The sequence below is a fragment of the Scyliorhinus torazame genome, chromosome 18 (genome assembly GCF_047496885.1).
Source record: "Scyliorhinus torazame isolate Kashiwa2021f chromosome 18, sScyTor2.1, whole genome shotgun sequence".
Lineage (NCBI taxonomy): Eukaryota > Metazoa > Chordata > Chondrichthyes > Carcharhiniformes > Scyliorhinidae > Scyliorhinus > Scyliorhinus torazame.
In genome coordinates, this window is record NC_092724.1 from 163,130,874 (window position 1) to 163,146,274 (window position 15,401).

Below are 15,401 nucleotides of genomic sequence, written 5' to 3' on the forward strand. Positions count from 1 at the left end.
TGGCCATGGTGGGAGGGGTGGGGAGGTGCGAGGCCACGGTGGGGTGGGGGAGGGGAGTGGCCATGGAGGGGTGGGGGAGGGGAGTGGCCATGGTGATGGTGGGGGGGAGGGGGGAGTGGCCATGGTGGGGTGAGGGAGGGGAGTGTGGCCATGGTGGGGTGGGGGAGGAGGGGGTTGGAGTGGAGGGGGGGTTGGAGTGGGGGAGGGGTTTGGAGTGGGGGAGGGGGTTGGAGTGGAGGAGGGGGATGGAGTGGAGGAGGGGGATGGAGTGGAGGAGGGTGTTGGAGTGGGGGAGAGGGATGGAGTTGGGGGAGGAGCGGTAGAGTGGGGGTGACCATGGGTGAATGGGGGGAGGGGGGGTTGGACTGGAGGAGGGGGATAGAGTGGAGGAGAGGGAGGGGGTGGAGTTGGAGTGGGGGAGGGGTCGGGGTGGGGGAGGGGTCGGGGTGGGGGAGGGGGTCGGAGTGGGGGGAGGGGGTCGGAGTGGGGGGAGGGGGGTCGGAGTGGGGGAGGGGGTCGGGAGTGGGGGAGGGGGGTCGGAGTGGGGGAGGGGGTCGGAGTGGGGGAGGGGGTCGGAGTGGGGGAGGGGGTCGGAGTGGGGGAGGGGGTCGGGGTGGGGGAGGGGGGGGTCGGGGTGGGGGAGGGGGGTCGGGGGTGGGGGAGGGGGGTCGGGGTGGGGGAGGGGGTCGGCGTGGGGGGCGGGGTCGGAGTGGGGGGCGGGGTCGGAGTGGGGGCGGGGGTCGGTAGGGTGGGGGGAGGGGGGTCGGAGGTGGGGGAGGGGGTCGGAGGTGGGGGAGGGGGTCGGAGTGGGGGAGAGGGGGTCGGAGTGGGGGAGGGGGGGTCGGAGTGGGGGAGGGGGGTCGGAGTGGGGGAGGGGGGGTCGGAGTGGGGGGAGGGGGGTGGAGTGAGGTGGGGTTGGGGGGGTCGGAGTAGGGGGCGGGGTCGGAGTGGGGGCGGGGGCGGAGTGGGGGGCGGAGTGGGGGCGGTCGGAGTGGGGGCTGGGTCGGAGTGTGGGGAGGGGGGTCGGAGTGGGGGGAGGGGTTGCTGCAAGATGGAGTGAATGACGATGACAGAGGTCTCAGGACGTTTACCCTGTAACAGTTCCATGTCCTCAGCGTTCTCCGATCCCCGGCAGGTTCTCTATGAGGATGGCGGACATGACCGAGATGTTCATTGTCACCATATCCAGCTCGCTGTACAGTTTGGCCACCTGCGGGAGGATTGGGAAGTGAGGTAAACATATTGCAGTAAACAAGGAATAACGCTGACCATTTGTCCGGGGACAGAGTCCCTCCCATCACCAACCAAATCCAGAAGAAACTCCCGCTGGCGGGAGCAGGCCCCATCCTGAGGGTCAGACACTGAGAGCAGGTCCCATCCTGAGGGTCAGGCACTGAGAGCGGGCCCCATCCTGAGGGGCAGACACTGAGAGCGGGCCCCATCCTGAGGGGCAGACACTGAGTACAGGCCTCATCCTCAGGGCCGGACACAGGGAGGAGTCCTCATCCTCAGGGCCGGACACAGGGAAGAGGCCTCATCCTCAGGGCTGGACACAGGGAGGAGGCCTCATCCTCAGAGCCGGACACAGGGAGGAGGCCTCATCCTCAGGGCCGGACTCAGGGAGGAGGCCTCATCCTCAGGGCCGGACACAGGGAGGAGGCCTCACTCTCAGGGCCCGACACAGGGAAGAGGCCTCATCCTCAGGGTCGGACACAGGGAGGAGGCCTCATCCTCAGGGCCGGACACAGTGAAGAGGCCTCATCCTCAGGGCCGGACACAGGGAGGAGGCCTCATCCTCAGGGCCGGACACAGGGAAGAGGCCTCATCCTCAGGACCGGACACAGGGAGGAGGCCTCATCCTGAGTGACAGAGCCCATTTGAACTCCTCCCAGGCTGCTGCCTGTTGACAGTGGGTATTTTGTGATTCAGGGAGTCTGAACTCGTTGCTACACTTCCCAGCCTCGCTCTATCTGATTGCAGAGTACCATACCTGCTCCGGTACCAATGTGATGGTGTTCTTCAGATGCGAAGTGAGAGATATTGTTGAAGTAGATGCTGAAGATGTCGATAGGGATGTGGTCTGAGAGATGTCCGGCTGTGACGCTACAATCGTTCCCTGAAAAACACAATAAAAGTCACACAGCGGCAGAATGGGACCCCCAATCTCTGTCTCGCTCTCTCCAAACTCTCGGCACGCTCTCCCTCCCTTTATCCCCGGCCCAGCGCTCTCTCTCTGATTGAGGCCCCAGCTCCCTCTCTCTCCCTCTCTCTCCGAACCCGGTGAGCACCCGCTCCCACACCCTCTCTCTCTGAACCCAGTGGGCTCCCGCTCCCACACCCTCTCTCTCTGAACCCAGTGGGCTCCCGCTCCCACACCCGCTCCTACACCCTCTCTCTCTGAACCTGGTGAGCTCCCGCTCCCACACCCGCTCCCACACCCTCTATCTCTGAACCCGGTGAGCTCCCGCTCCCACACCCGCTCCCACACCCTCTCTCTCTGAACCTGGTGAGCTCCCGCTCCCACACCCGCTCCCACACCCTCTCTCTGAACCTGGTGAGCTCCCGCTCCCACACCCTCTCTCTCCGAACCCGGTGAGCACCCGCTCCCACACCCTCTCTCTCTGAACCCAGTGGGCTCCCGCTCCCACACCCGCTCCTACACCCTCTCTCTCTGAACCTGGTGAGCTCCCGCTCCCACACCCGCTCCCACACCCTCTCTCTCTGAACCTGGTGAGCTCCCGCTCCCACACCCGCTCCCACACCCTCTATCTCTGAACCCGGTGAGCTCCCGCTCCCACACCCGCTCCCACACCCTCTCTCTCTGAACCCAGTGGGCTCCCGCTCCCACACCCGCTCCCACACCCTCTCTCTCTGAACCTGGTGAGCTCCCGCTCCCACACCCTCTCTCTCTGAACCTAGTGAGCTCCCGCTCCCACACCCGCTCCCACACCCTCTCTCTCTGAACCCAGTGAGCTCGCGCTCCCACACCCTCTCTCTCTGAACCCAGTGAGCTCCCGCTCCCACACCCGCTCCCACACCCTCTCTCTCTGAACCCAGTGGGCTCCCGCTCCCACACCCTCTCTCTCTGAACCCAGTGAGATCCCGCTCCCACACCCTCTCTCTCTGAACCCAGTGGGCTCCCGCTCCCACACCCGCTCCCACACCCTCTCTCTCTGAACCCAGTGGGCTGCCGCTCCCACACCCGCTCCCACACCCTCTCTCTCTGAACCCGGTGAGCTCCCGCTCCCACAGCCGCTCCCACACCCTCTCTCTCTGAACCCAGTGGGCTCCCGCTCCCACAGCCGCTCCCACACCCTCTCTCTGAACCCAGTGAGCACCCGCTCCTACACCCTCTCTCTCTGAACCCAGTGGGCTCCCGCTCCTACACCCTCTCTCTCTGAACCCAGTGAGGTCCCGCTCCCACACCCGCTCCCACACCCTCTATCTCTGAACCCGGTGAGCTCCCGCTCCCACACCCGCTCCCACACCCTCTCTCTGAACCCAGTGAGCTCCCGCTCCCACACCCGCTCCCACACCCTCTCTCTCTGAACCCAGTGGGCTCCCGCTCCCACACCCGCTCCCACACCCTCTCTCTCTGAACCCGGTGAGCTCCCGCTCCCACACCCTCTCTCTCTGAACCCAGTGAGCACCCGCTCCCACACCCGCTCCCACACCCTCTCTCTCTGAACCCGGTGAGCTCCCGCTCCCACACCCTCTCTCTCTGAACCCAGTGAGCTCCCGCTCCCACACCCTCTCTCTCTGAACCCAGTGAGCTCCCGCTCCCACACCTGCTCCCACACCCTCTCTCTCTGAACCCGGTGAGCTCCCGCTCCCACACCCTCTCTCTCTGAACCCAGTGAGCACCCGCTCCCACACCCGCTCCCACACCCTCTCTCTCTGAACCCGGTGAGCTCCCGCTCCCACACCCTCTCTCTCTGAACCCAGTGAGCTCCCGCTCCCACACCCTCTCTCTCTGAACCCGGTGAGCTCCCGCTCCCACACCCTCTCTCTCTGAACCCAGTGAGCCTCCCACACCTGCTCCCACACCCTCTCTCTCTGAACCCAGTGGGCTCCCGCTCCCACACCCTCTCCTACACCCTCTCTCTCTGAACCCAGTGGGCTCCCGCTCCCACAGCCGCTCCCACACCCTCTCTCTGAACCCAGTGGGCTCCCGCTCCCACACCCTCTCCTACACCCTCTCTCTCTGAACCCGGTGGGCTCCCGCTCCCACACCTGCTCCCACACCCTCTCTCTCTGAACCCAGTGGGCTCCCGCTCCCACACCCTCTCCTACACCCTCTCTCTCTGAACCCAGTGGGCTCCCGCTCCCACACCCGCTCCCACACCCTCTCTCTCTGAACCCAGTGAGCTCCCGCTCCCACAGCCGCTCCCACACAATCTCTCTCTGAACCCAGTGGGCTCCCGCTCCCACACCCGCTCCTACACCCTCTCTCTGAACCCAGTGGGCTCCCGCTCCCACACCCGCTCCCACACCCTCTCTCTCTGAACCTGGTGAGCTCCCGCTCCCACACCCTCTCTCTCTGAACCCAGTGGGCTCCCGCTCCCACACCCGCTCCCACACCCTCTCTCTCTGAACCCAGTGAGCTCCCGCTCCCACACCCACTCCTACACCCTCTCTCTCTGAACCCAGTGAGCTCCCGCTCCCACAGCCGCTCCCACACCCTCTCTCTGAACCCAGTGAGCACCCGCTCCTACACCCTCTCTCTCTGAACCCAGTGAGGTCCCGCTCCCACACCCGCTCCCACACCCTCTATCTCTGAACCCGGTGAGCTCCCGCTCCCACACCCTCTCTCTCTGAACCCAGTGGGCTCCCGCTCCCACACCCGCTCCCACACCCTCTCTCTCTGAACCCGGTGAGCTCCCGCTCCCACACCCTCTCTCTCTGAACCCAGTGAGCACCCGCTCCCACACCCGCTCCCACACCCTCTCTCTCTGAACCCGGTGAGCTCCCGCTCCCACACCCTCTCTCTCTGAACCCAGTGAGCTCCCGCTCCCACACCCTCTCTCTCTGAACCCAGTGAGCTCCCGCTCCCACACCTGCTCCCACACCCTCTCTCTCTGAACCCGGTGAGCTCCCGCTCCCACACCCTCTCTCTCTGAACCCAGTGAGCACCCGCTCCCACACCCTCTCTCTCTGAACCCGGTGAGCTCCCGCTCCCACACCCTCTCTCTCTGAACCCAGTGAGCTCCCGCTCCCACACCCTCTCTCTCTGAACCCAGTGAGCTCCCGCTCCCACACCTGCTCCCACACCCTCTCTCTCTGAACCCAGTGGGCTCCCGCTCCCACACCCTCTCCTACACCCTCTCTCTCTGAACCCAGTGGGCTCCCGCTACCACACCCTCTCCTACACCCTCTCTCTCTGAACCCAGTGGGCTCCCGCTCCCACAGCCGCTCCCACACCCTCTCTCTGAACCCAGTGAGCTCCCGCTCCCACAGCCGCTCCCACACAATCTCTCTCTGAACCCAGTGGGCTCCCGCTCCCACACCCGCTCCTACACCCTCTCTCTGAACCCAGTGGGCTCCCGCTCTCACACCCGCTCCCACACCCTCTCTCTCTGAACCTGGTGAGCACCCGCTTCTACACCCTCTCTCTGAACCCAGTGAGCTCCCGCTCCCACACCTGCTCCCACACAATCTCTCTCTGAACCCAGTGGGCTCCCGCTCCCACACCCTCTCTCTCTGAACCCAGTGGGCTACCGCTCCCACACCCGATCCCACACCCGCTCCCACACCCTCTCTCTCTGAACCCGTTGGCTCCCGCTCCCACACCCGCTCCCACACCCTCTCTCTCTGAACCCGGTGGGCTCCCGCTCCCACACCCGCTCCCACACCCTCTATCTCTGAACCCAGTGGGCTCCCGCTCCCACACCCGCTCCCACACCCTCTCTCTCTGAACCCAGTGAGCACCCACTCCCACACCCGCTCCCACACCCTCTCTCTCTGAACCCAGTGAGCTCCCGCTCCCACACCCGCTCCCACACCCTCTCTCTCTGAACCCGGTGAGCTCCCGCTCCCACACCCGCTCCCACACTCTCTCTCTCTGAACCCAGTGAGCTCCCGCTCCCACAACCGCTCCCACACCCTCTCTCTGAACCCAGTGAGCACCCGCTCCTACACCCTCTCTCTCTGAACCTGGTGAGCTCCCGCTCCCACACCCGCTCCCACACCCTCTCTCTCTGAACCCAGTGAGCACCCGCTCCAACACCCGCTCCTACACCCTCTCTCTGAACCCAGTGAGCACCCGCTCCTACACCCCCTCTCTCTGAACCCAGTGGGCTCCCGCTCCCACACCCTCTCTCTCTGAACTCAGTGGGCTCCCGCTCCCACACCCGCTCCCACACCCTCTCTCTCTGAACCCAGTGAGCACCCGCTCCTACACCCGATCTCTGAACCCAGTGAGCACCCGCTCCCACACCCGCTCCCACACCCTCTCTCTCTGAACCCAGTGAGCTCCCGCTCCCACACCCGCTCCCACACCCTCTCTCTCTGAACCCAGTGAGCTCCCGCTCCCACACCCGCTCCTACACCCTATCTCTGAACCCAGTGAGCACCCACTCCTACACCCTCTCTCTCTGAACCCAGTGAGCTCCCGCTCCCACACCCGCTCCTACACACTATCTCTGAACCCAGTGAGCACCCACTCCTACACCCTATCTCTGAACCCAGTGAGCACCCGCTCCTACACCCTCTCTCTCTGAACCCAGTGGGCTCCCGCTCCCACACCCGCTCCCACACCCTCTCTCTCTGAACCCAGTGAGCACCCGCTCCCACACCCGCTCCTACACCCTATCTCTGAACCCAGTGAGCACCCGCTCCTACACCCTCTCTCTCTGAACCCAGTGAGCACCCGCTCCTACACCCTCTCTCTCTGAACCCAGTGAGCACCCGCTCCTACACCCTCTCTCTGGACCCGGTGAGCACCCGCTTCCACATCCTCTCTCTCTGAACCCAGTGGGCTCCCGCTCCAACACCCGCTCCTACACCCTCTCTCTGAACCCAGTGAGCACCCGCTCCTACACCCACTCTCTCTGAACCCAGTGGGCTCCCGCTCCCACACCCGCTCCCACACCCTCTCTCTCTGAACTCAGTGGGCTCCCGCTCCCACACCTGCTCCCACACCCTCTCTCTCTGAACCCAGTGAGCACCCGCTTCCACATCCTCTCTCTGAACCCAGTGAGCACCCGCTCCCACACCCTCTCTCTGAACTCAGTGGGCTTCCGCTCCCACACCCTCTCTCTCTGAACCCAGTGAGCACACGCTCCCACACCCTCTCTCTGAACCCAGTGGGCTCCCGCTCCCACACCCGCTCCCACACCCTCTCTCTCTGATCCCAGTGAGCACCCGCTCCCACACCCGCTCCCACACCCTCTCTCTCTGAACCTGGTGAGCACCCGCTTCTACACCCTCTCTCTGAACCCAGTGAGCTCCCGCTCCCACACCTGCTCCCACACAATCTCTCTCTGAACCCAGTGGGCTCCCGCTCCCACACCCTCTCTCTCTGAACCCAGTGGGCTCCCGCTCCCACACCCGATCCCACACCCGCTCCCACACCCTCTCTCTCTGAACCCGTTGGCTCCCGCTCCCACACCCGCTCCCACACCCTCTCTCTCTGAACCCGGTGGGCTCCCGCTCCCACACCCGCTCCCACACCCTCTATCTCTGAACCCAGTGGGCTCCCGCTCCCACACCCGCTCCCACACCCTCTCTCTCTGAACCCAGTGAGCACCCACTCCCACACCCGCTCCCACACCCTCTCTCTCTGAACCCAGTGAGCTCCCGCTCCCACACCCGCTCCCACACCCTCTCTCTCTGAACCCGGTGAGCTCCCGCTCCCACACCCGCTCCCACACTCTCTCTCTCTGAACCCAGTGAGCTCCCGCTCCCACAACCGCTCCCACACCCTCTCTCTGAACCCAGTGAGCACCCGCTCCTACACCCTCTCTCTCTGAACCTGGTGAGCTCCCGCTCCCACACCCGCTCCCACACCCTCTCTCTCTGAACCCAGTGAGCACCCGCTCCAACACCCGCTCCTACACCCTCTCTCTGAACCCAGTGAGCACCCGCTCCTACACCCCCTCTCTCTGAACCCAGTGGGCTCCCGCTCCCACACCCTCTCTCTCTGAACTCAGTGGGCTCCCGCTCCCACACCCGCTCCCACACCCTCTCTCTCTGAACCCAGTGAGCACCCGCTCCTACACCCTATCTCTGAACCCAGTGAGCACCCGCTCCCACACCCGCTCCCACACCCTCTCTCTCTGAACCCAGTGAGCTCCCGCTCCCACACCCGCTCCCACACCCTCTCTCTGAACCCAGTGAGCTCCCGCTCCCACACCCGCTCCTACACCCTATCTCTGAACCCAGTGAGCACCCACTCCTACACCCTCTCTCTCTGAACCCAGTGAGCTCCCGCTCCCACACCCGCTCCTACACACTATCTCTGAACCCAGTGAGCACCCACTCCTACACCCTATCTCTGAACCCAGTGAGCACCCGCTCCTACACCCTCTCTCTCTGAACCCAGTGGGCTCCCGCTCCCACACCCGCTCCCACACCCTCTCTCTCTGAACCCAGTGAGCACCCGCTCCCACACCCGCTCCTACACCCTATCTCTGAACCCAGTGAGCACCCGCTCCTACACCCTCTCTCTCTGAACCCAGTGAGCACCCGCTCCTACACCCTCTCTCTCTGAACCCAGTGAGCACCCGCTCCTACACCCTCTCTCTGGACCCGGTGAGCACCCGCTTCCACATCCTCTCTCTCTGAACCCAGTGGGCTCCCGCTCCAACACCCGCTCCTACACCCTCTCTCTGAACCCAGTGAGCACCCGCTCCTACACCCACTCTCTCTGAACCCAGTGGGCTCCCGCTCCCACACCCGCTCCCACACCCTCTCTCTCTGAACTCAGTGGGCTCCCGCTCCCACACCCGCTCCCACACCCTCTCTCTCTGAACCCAGTGAGCACCCGCTTCCACATCCTCTCTCTGAACCCAGTGAGCACCCGCTCCCACACCCTCTCTCTGAACTCAGTGGGCTTCCGCTCCCACACCCTCTCTCTCTGAACCCAGTGAGCACACGCTCCCACACCCTCTCTCTGAACCCAGTGGGCTCCCGCTCCCACACCCGCTCCCACACCCTCTCTCTCTGATCCCAGTGAGCACCCGCTCCCACACCCGCTCCCACACCCTCTCTCTCTGAACCCAGTGGGCTCCCGCTCCCACACCCGCTCCCACACCCTCTCTCTCTGAACTCAGTGGGCTCCCGCTCCCACACCCGCTCCCACACCCTCTCTCTGAACCCAGTGGGCTCCCGCTCCTACACCCTCTCTCTCTGAACCCAGTGAGCACCCGCTCCCACACCCGCTCCCACACCCTCTCTCTGAACCCAGTGGGCTCCCGCTCCTACACCCTCTCTCTGAACCCAGTGGGCTCCCGCTCCCACACCCTCGCTCTGAACCCAGTGAGCACCCGCTCCCACACCCTCTCTCATAACCCAGTGAGCACCCGCTCCGACACCCTCTCTCTGAACCCAGTGGGCTCCCGCTGCCACACCTGCTCCCACACCCTCTCTCTCTGAACCCAGTGAGCACCCGCTCCCACACCCTCTCTCTGAACCCAGTGGGCTCCCGCTCCCACACCCGCTCCCACACCCTCTCTCTCTGAACCCAGTGAGCACCCGCTCCCACACCCTCTCTCTCTGAACCCAGTGAGCTCCCGCTCCCACACCCTCTCTCTCTGAACCCAGTGAGCACACGCTCTTACAGGCTCTCATTCTCCGTCCGGCCCCAGCACTCTCTCGCTCTCTGACCTTAGCACTCTCTCTCTGTCCGGCCCCAGCACTCTCTCGCTCTCTGACCCCAGCACTCGCTCTCTCTCTGACCCCAGCACTCTCTCGCTCTCTGACCCCAGCACTCTCTCGCTCTCTGACTCCAGCACTCTCTCGGTCTCTGACCCCAGCACTCTCTCGCTCTCTGACCCCAGCACTCTCTCGCTCTCTGACCCCAGCACTCTCTCGCTCTCTGACTCCAGCACTCTCTCGCTCTCACTGACCCCAGCACTCTCTCTCTGTCCGGCCCCAGCACTCTCTCGCTCTCTGACCCCAGCACTCGCTCTCTCTCTGACCCCAGCACTCTCTCGCTCTCTGACCCCAGCACTCTCTCGCTCTCTGACTCCAGCACTCTCTCGCTCTCTGACCCCAGCACTCTCTCACTCTCTGACCCCAGCACTCTCTCACTCTCTGACCCCAGCACTCTCTCGCTCTCTGACCCCAGCACTCTCTCACTCTCTGACCCCAGCACTCTCTCGCTCTCTGACCCCAGCACTCTCTCGCTCTCTGACCCCAGCACTCTCTCTCTCTCTCCGACCCCAGCACTCTCTCGGTCTCTGACCCCAGCACTCTCTCGGTCTCTGACCCCAGCACTCTCTCGCTCTCTGACTCCAGCACTCTCTCGCTCTCTGACCCCAGCACTCTCTCGCTCTCTGACCCCAGCACTCTCTCGCTCTCTGACCCCAGCACTCTCTCGCTCTATGACCCCAGCACTCTCTCACTCTCTGACCCCAGCACTCTCTCGCTCTCTGACCCCAGCACTCTCTCGCTCTCTGACCCCAGCACTCTCTCGGTCTCTGACCCCAGCACTCTCTCTCTCTCTCCGACCCCAGCACTCTTTCGCTCTCTGACCCCAGCACTCTCTCGCTCTCTGACCCCAGCACTCTCTCGCTCTCTCACCCCAGCACTCTCTCGCTCTCTCACCCCAGCACTCTCTCTCTTTCTCCGAGCCCAGCACTCTCTCGCTCTCTGACCCCAGCACTCTCTCTCTGTCCGGCCCCAGCACTCTCTCGCTCTCTGACCCCAGCACTCTCTCGCTCTCTGACCACAGCACTCTTTCGCTCTCTGACCCCAGCACTCTCTCGCTCTCTGACCCAGCACTCTCTCGCTCTCTGACCCCAGCACTCTCTCGCTCTCTGACCCCAGCACTCTCTCGCTCTCTGACCCCAGCACTCTCTCGCTCTCTGACCCCAGCACTCTCTCTCTGTCCGGCCCCAGCACTCTCTCGCTCTCTGACCCCAGCACTCTCTCTCTTTCTCCGAGCCCAGCACTCTCTCGCTCTCTGACCCCAGCACTCTCTCGCTCTCTGACCCCAGCACTCTCTCGCTCTCTGACCCCAGCACTCTCTCGCTCTCTGACCCCAGCACTCTCTCGGTCTCTGACCCCAGCACTCTTTCGCTCTCTGACCCCAGCACTCTCTCGCTCGCTGACCCCAGCACTCTCTCGCTCTCTGACCCCAGCACTCTCTCGCTCTCTGACCCCAGCACTCTCTCTCTCTCTCCGACCCCAGCACTCTCTCGCTCTCTGTCCCCAGCACTCTCTCGCTCTCTGACCCCAGCACTCTCTCGGTCTCTGACCCCAGCACTCTCTCGCTCTCTGACCCCAGCACTCTCTCGCTCTCTGACCCCAGCACTCTCTCGCTCTCTGACCCCAGCACTCTCTCGCTCTCTGACCCCAGCACTCTCTCGCTCTCTGACCCCAGCACTCTCTCTCTTTCTCCGAGCCCAGCACTCTCTCGGTCTCTGACCCCAGCACTCTCTCGCTCTCTGACCCCAGCACTCTCTCGCTCTCTGACCCCAGCACTCTCTCGCTCTCTGACCCCAGCACTCTCTCGCTCTCTGACCCCAGCACTCTCTCGCTCTCTGTCCCCAGCACTCTCTCGCTCTTTGACCCCAGCACTCTCTCTCTTTCTCCGAGCCCAGCACTCTCTCGCTCTCTGACCCCAGCACTCTCTCGCTCTCTGACCCCAGCACTCTCTCGCTCTCTGACCCCAGCACTCTCTCGGTCTCTGACCCCAGCACTCTCTCGGTCTCTGACCCCAGCACTCTCTCGGTCTCTGACCCCAGCACTCTCTCGGTCTCTGACCCCAGCACTCTCTCTCTCTCTCCGACCCCAGCACTCTCTCGCTCTCTGACCACAGCACTCTTTCGCTCTCTGACCCCAGCACTCTCTCGCTCTCTGACCCCAGCACTCTCTCGCTCTCTGACCCCAGCACTCTCTCGCTCGCTGACCCCAGCACTCTCTCTCTTTCTCCGAGCCCAGCACTCTCTCGCTCTCTGACCCCAGCACTCTCTCGCTCTCTGACCCCAGCACTCTCTCGCTCTCTGACCCCAGCACTCTCTCGCTCTCTGACCCCAGCACTCTCTCGCTCTCTGACCCCAGCACTCTCTCGGTCTCTGACCCCAGCACTCTCTCGGTCTCTGACCCCAGCACTCTCTCGGTCTCTGACCCCAGCACTCTCTCGGTCTCTGACCCCAGCACTCTCTCGGTCTCTGACCCCAGCACTCTCTCTCTCTCTCCGACCCCAGCACTCTCTCGCTCTCTGACCACAGCACTCTTTCGCTCTCTGACCCCAGCACTCTCTCGCTCTCTGACCCCAGCACTCTCTCGCTCTCTGACCCCAGCACTCTCTCGCTCGCTGACCCCAGCACTCTCTCTCTTTCTCTGACCCCAGCACTCTCTCGGTCTCTGACCCCAGCACTCTCTCTCTGTCCGGCCCCAGCACTCTCTCGCTCTCTGACCCCAGCACTCTCTCGCTCTCTGACCCCAGCACTCTCTCTCTCTCTCCGACCCCAGCACTCTCTCGCTCTCTCGCTCTCTGACCACAGCATTCTTTCGCTCTCTGACCTCAGCACTCTCTCGCTCTCTGACCCCAGCACTCTCTCGCTCTCTGACCCCAGCACTCTCTCGCTCTCTGACCCCAGCACTCTCTCGCTCTCTGACCCCAGCACTCTCTCGGTCTCTGACCCCAGCACTCTCTCTCTTTCTCCGAGCCCAGCACTCTCTCGCTCTCTGACCCCAGCACTCTCTCGCTCTCTGACCCCAGCACTCTCTCGCTCTCTGACCCCAGCACTCTCTCGCTCTCTGACCCCAGCACTCTCTCGCTCTCTGACCCCAGCACTCTCTCGCTCTCTGACCCCAGCACTCTCTCGCTCTCTGTCCCCAGCACTCTCTCGCTCTCTGACCCCAGCACACTCTCTCTTTCTCCGAGCCCAGCACTCTCTCGCTCTCTGACCCCAGCACTCTCTCGCTCTCTGACCCCAGCACTCTCTCTCTTTCTCCGAGCCCAGCACTCTCTCGCTCTCTGACCCCAGCACTCTCTCGCTCTCTGACCTCACCACTCTCTCTCTCTCTCTCTGACCCCAGCACTCTCTCACTTCCTCCACCCCCAGCACACTCTCCCTTTCTCCGACCCGAGCGTACACACGCTCCCTCCCTCCTCTCTTTCTACCTCAGACCCAATTCTATCCCATTCCGTTAAATCTTCAAGGTGCCCATAATACTGGCAAACAACGAGATGGTGCCAGTTTGTGGGAATGGGCAGTGACCAGCTGGCCTGGGCTAGTCATTGCTGGCACGGACGAGGAAGTTCTGATCGTTTCCCTTGGCTTGACCATGAGCCAAGACTCTTGCAGTTGGCTATGGTGTGTAAACAGGTCAACTGGACCATGGAGTCACAGATTAAGAACAAAGAAAAGTACAGAACAGGAACAGGCCATTCAGCCCTCCAAACCTGTGCCGACCATGCTGCCCGTCTGAACTAAAACCTCCACACTTCGATCAGGTCTCCCCTCAACCTCCGTCGTTCCAGCGAGAACAAACCGAGTTTATTCAACCACTCCTCATAGCTAATGCCCTCCATACCAGGCAACATGCTGGGAAATCTCTTCTGCACCCTCTCTAAAGCCTCCACATCCTTCTGGTAGTGTGGCGACCAGAATTGAACACTATACACCAAGTGTGGCCTAACTAAGATTCTATACAGCTGCAACATGACTTGCCAATTCTTATACTCAATGCCCCGGCCAATGAAGGCAAGCATGCCGTATGCCTTCTTGACTACCTTCTCCACCTGTGTTGCCCCTTTCAGTGACCTGTGGACCTGTACACCTAGATCTCTCTGACTTTCAATACTCTTCAGGGTTCTAACATTCACTATGTATTTCCCACCTATATTAGACTTTCCAAAATGCATTACCTCACATTTGTCCGGATTAAACTCCATCTGCCATCTCTCCGCCCAAGTCTCCAAGCGATCTAAATCCTGCTGTATTCTCTGACACGCCTCATCGCTGTCCGCAATTCCACCAACCTTTGTGTCGTCTGCAAACTTACTAATCAGACCAGTTACATTTTCCTCCAAATCATTTATATATACTACAAAGAGCAAAGGTCCCAGCACTGATCCCTGCGGAACACCACTGGTCACAGCCCTCCAATTAGAAAAGCATCCTTCCATTGCTGCTCTCTGCCTTCTATGACCTAGCCAGTTCTGTATCCACCTTGCCAGCTCACCCCTGATCCCGTGTGACTTCACCTTTTGTACTAGTCTACCATGAGGGACCTTGTCAAAGGCCATACCGAAGTCCATATAGACAACATCTACTGCCCGACCTGCATCAATCATCTTCTTCACTTCCTCAAAAAACGCGATAAAGTTAGTGAGGCACGACCTCCCCTTCACAAAACCATGCTGCCTCTCACTAATACGTCCATTTGCTTCCAAATGGGAGTAGATCCTGTCTCGAAGAATTCTCTCCAGTAATTTCCCTACCACTGAAGTAAGGCTCACCAGCCTGTAGTTCCCGGGATTATCCTTGCTACCCTTCTTAAACAGAGGAACAACATTGGCTATTCTCCAGTCCTCCGGGACATCACCTGAAGACAGTGAGGATCCAAAGATTTCTGTCAAGGCCCCAGCAATTTCCTCTCTAGCCTCGCTCAGTATTCTGGGGTAGATCCCATCAGGCCCTGGGGACTTATCTACCTTAAATGTTTTTCAAGACGCCCAACGCCTCGTCTTTTTGGATCCCAATGTGACCCAGGCTATCTACACACCCTTCTCCAGACTCAACATCTACCAATTCCTTCTCTTTGGTGAAGTATTCATTTAGTACCTCGCCCATTTCCTCTGGCTCCACACATAGATTTCTCCCTGCAGCCCTCTGCTTGGCCACCCTCTTGCTCTTTATTTATGGATACAAAGCCTTGGGATTTTCTTTACGGGGGGTTTGAGAGGTGAAACAGGTTGTAAGTTGGGGATTGGAGTCCACATCCTGTCGATGCAAGGACACAGGTACTAGCCCGATCCCCTGTCCATGACTTTCAAAACAATCCCTATGCATCTCAAATGGTCAACTCCGATTCTAAGTACTTTTCCCTGCGTGGATTCTTATTCAATTAATTCAAGAATAACCAGCAGGAAATAACACCTCTGAGATTAATCCCCCCTCCCTGCGGGGAGCCACGGTGGCGCAGTGGTTAGCACTGCTGCCTCACGGCGCTGAGGTCCCAGGTTCGATCCCGGCTCTGGGTCACTGTCCGTGTGGAGTTTGCAC

The 15,401-nt window shown here is 61.9% G+C and overlaps 1 protein-coding gene across 1 annotated transcript in view; it reads right to left on the reverse strand.

Moving 5' to 3' along the window:
* The window catches only part of LOC140395715 (TOM1-like protein 1), a 111,122-nt gene that overhangs the window by 19,086 nt on the left and 76,635 nt on the right, over positions 1–15,401 (reverse strand). The window contains 3 exon segments of the mRNA XM_072483834.1: positions 1,072–1,128; positions 1,130–1,210; positions 1,991–2,116. Coding sequence (XP_072339935.1) covers positions 1,072–1,128; positions 1,130–1,210; positions 1,991–2,116 — 264 coding nt within the window.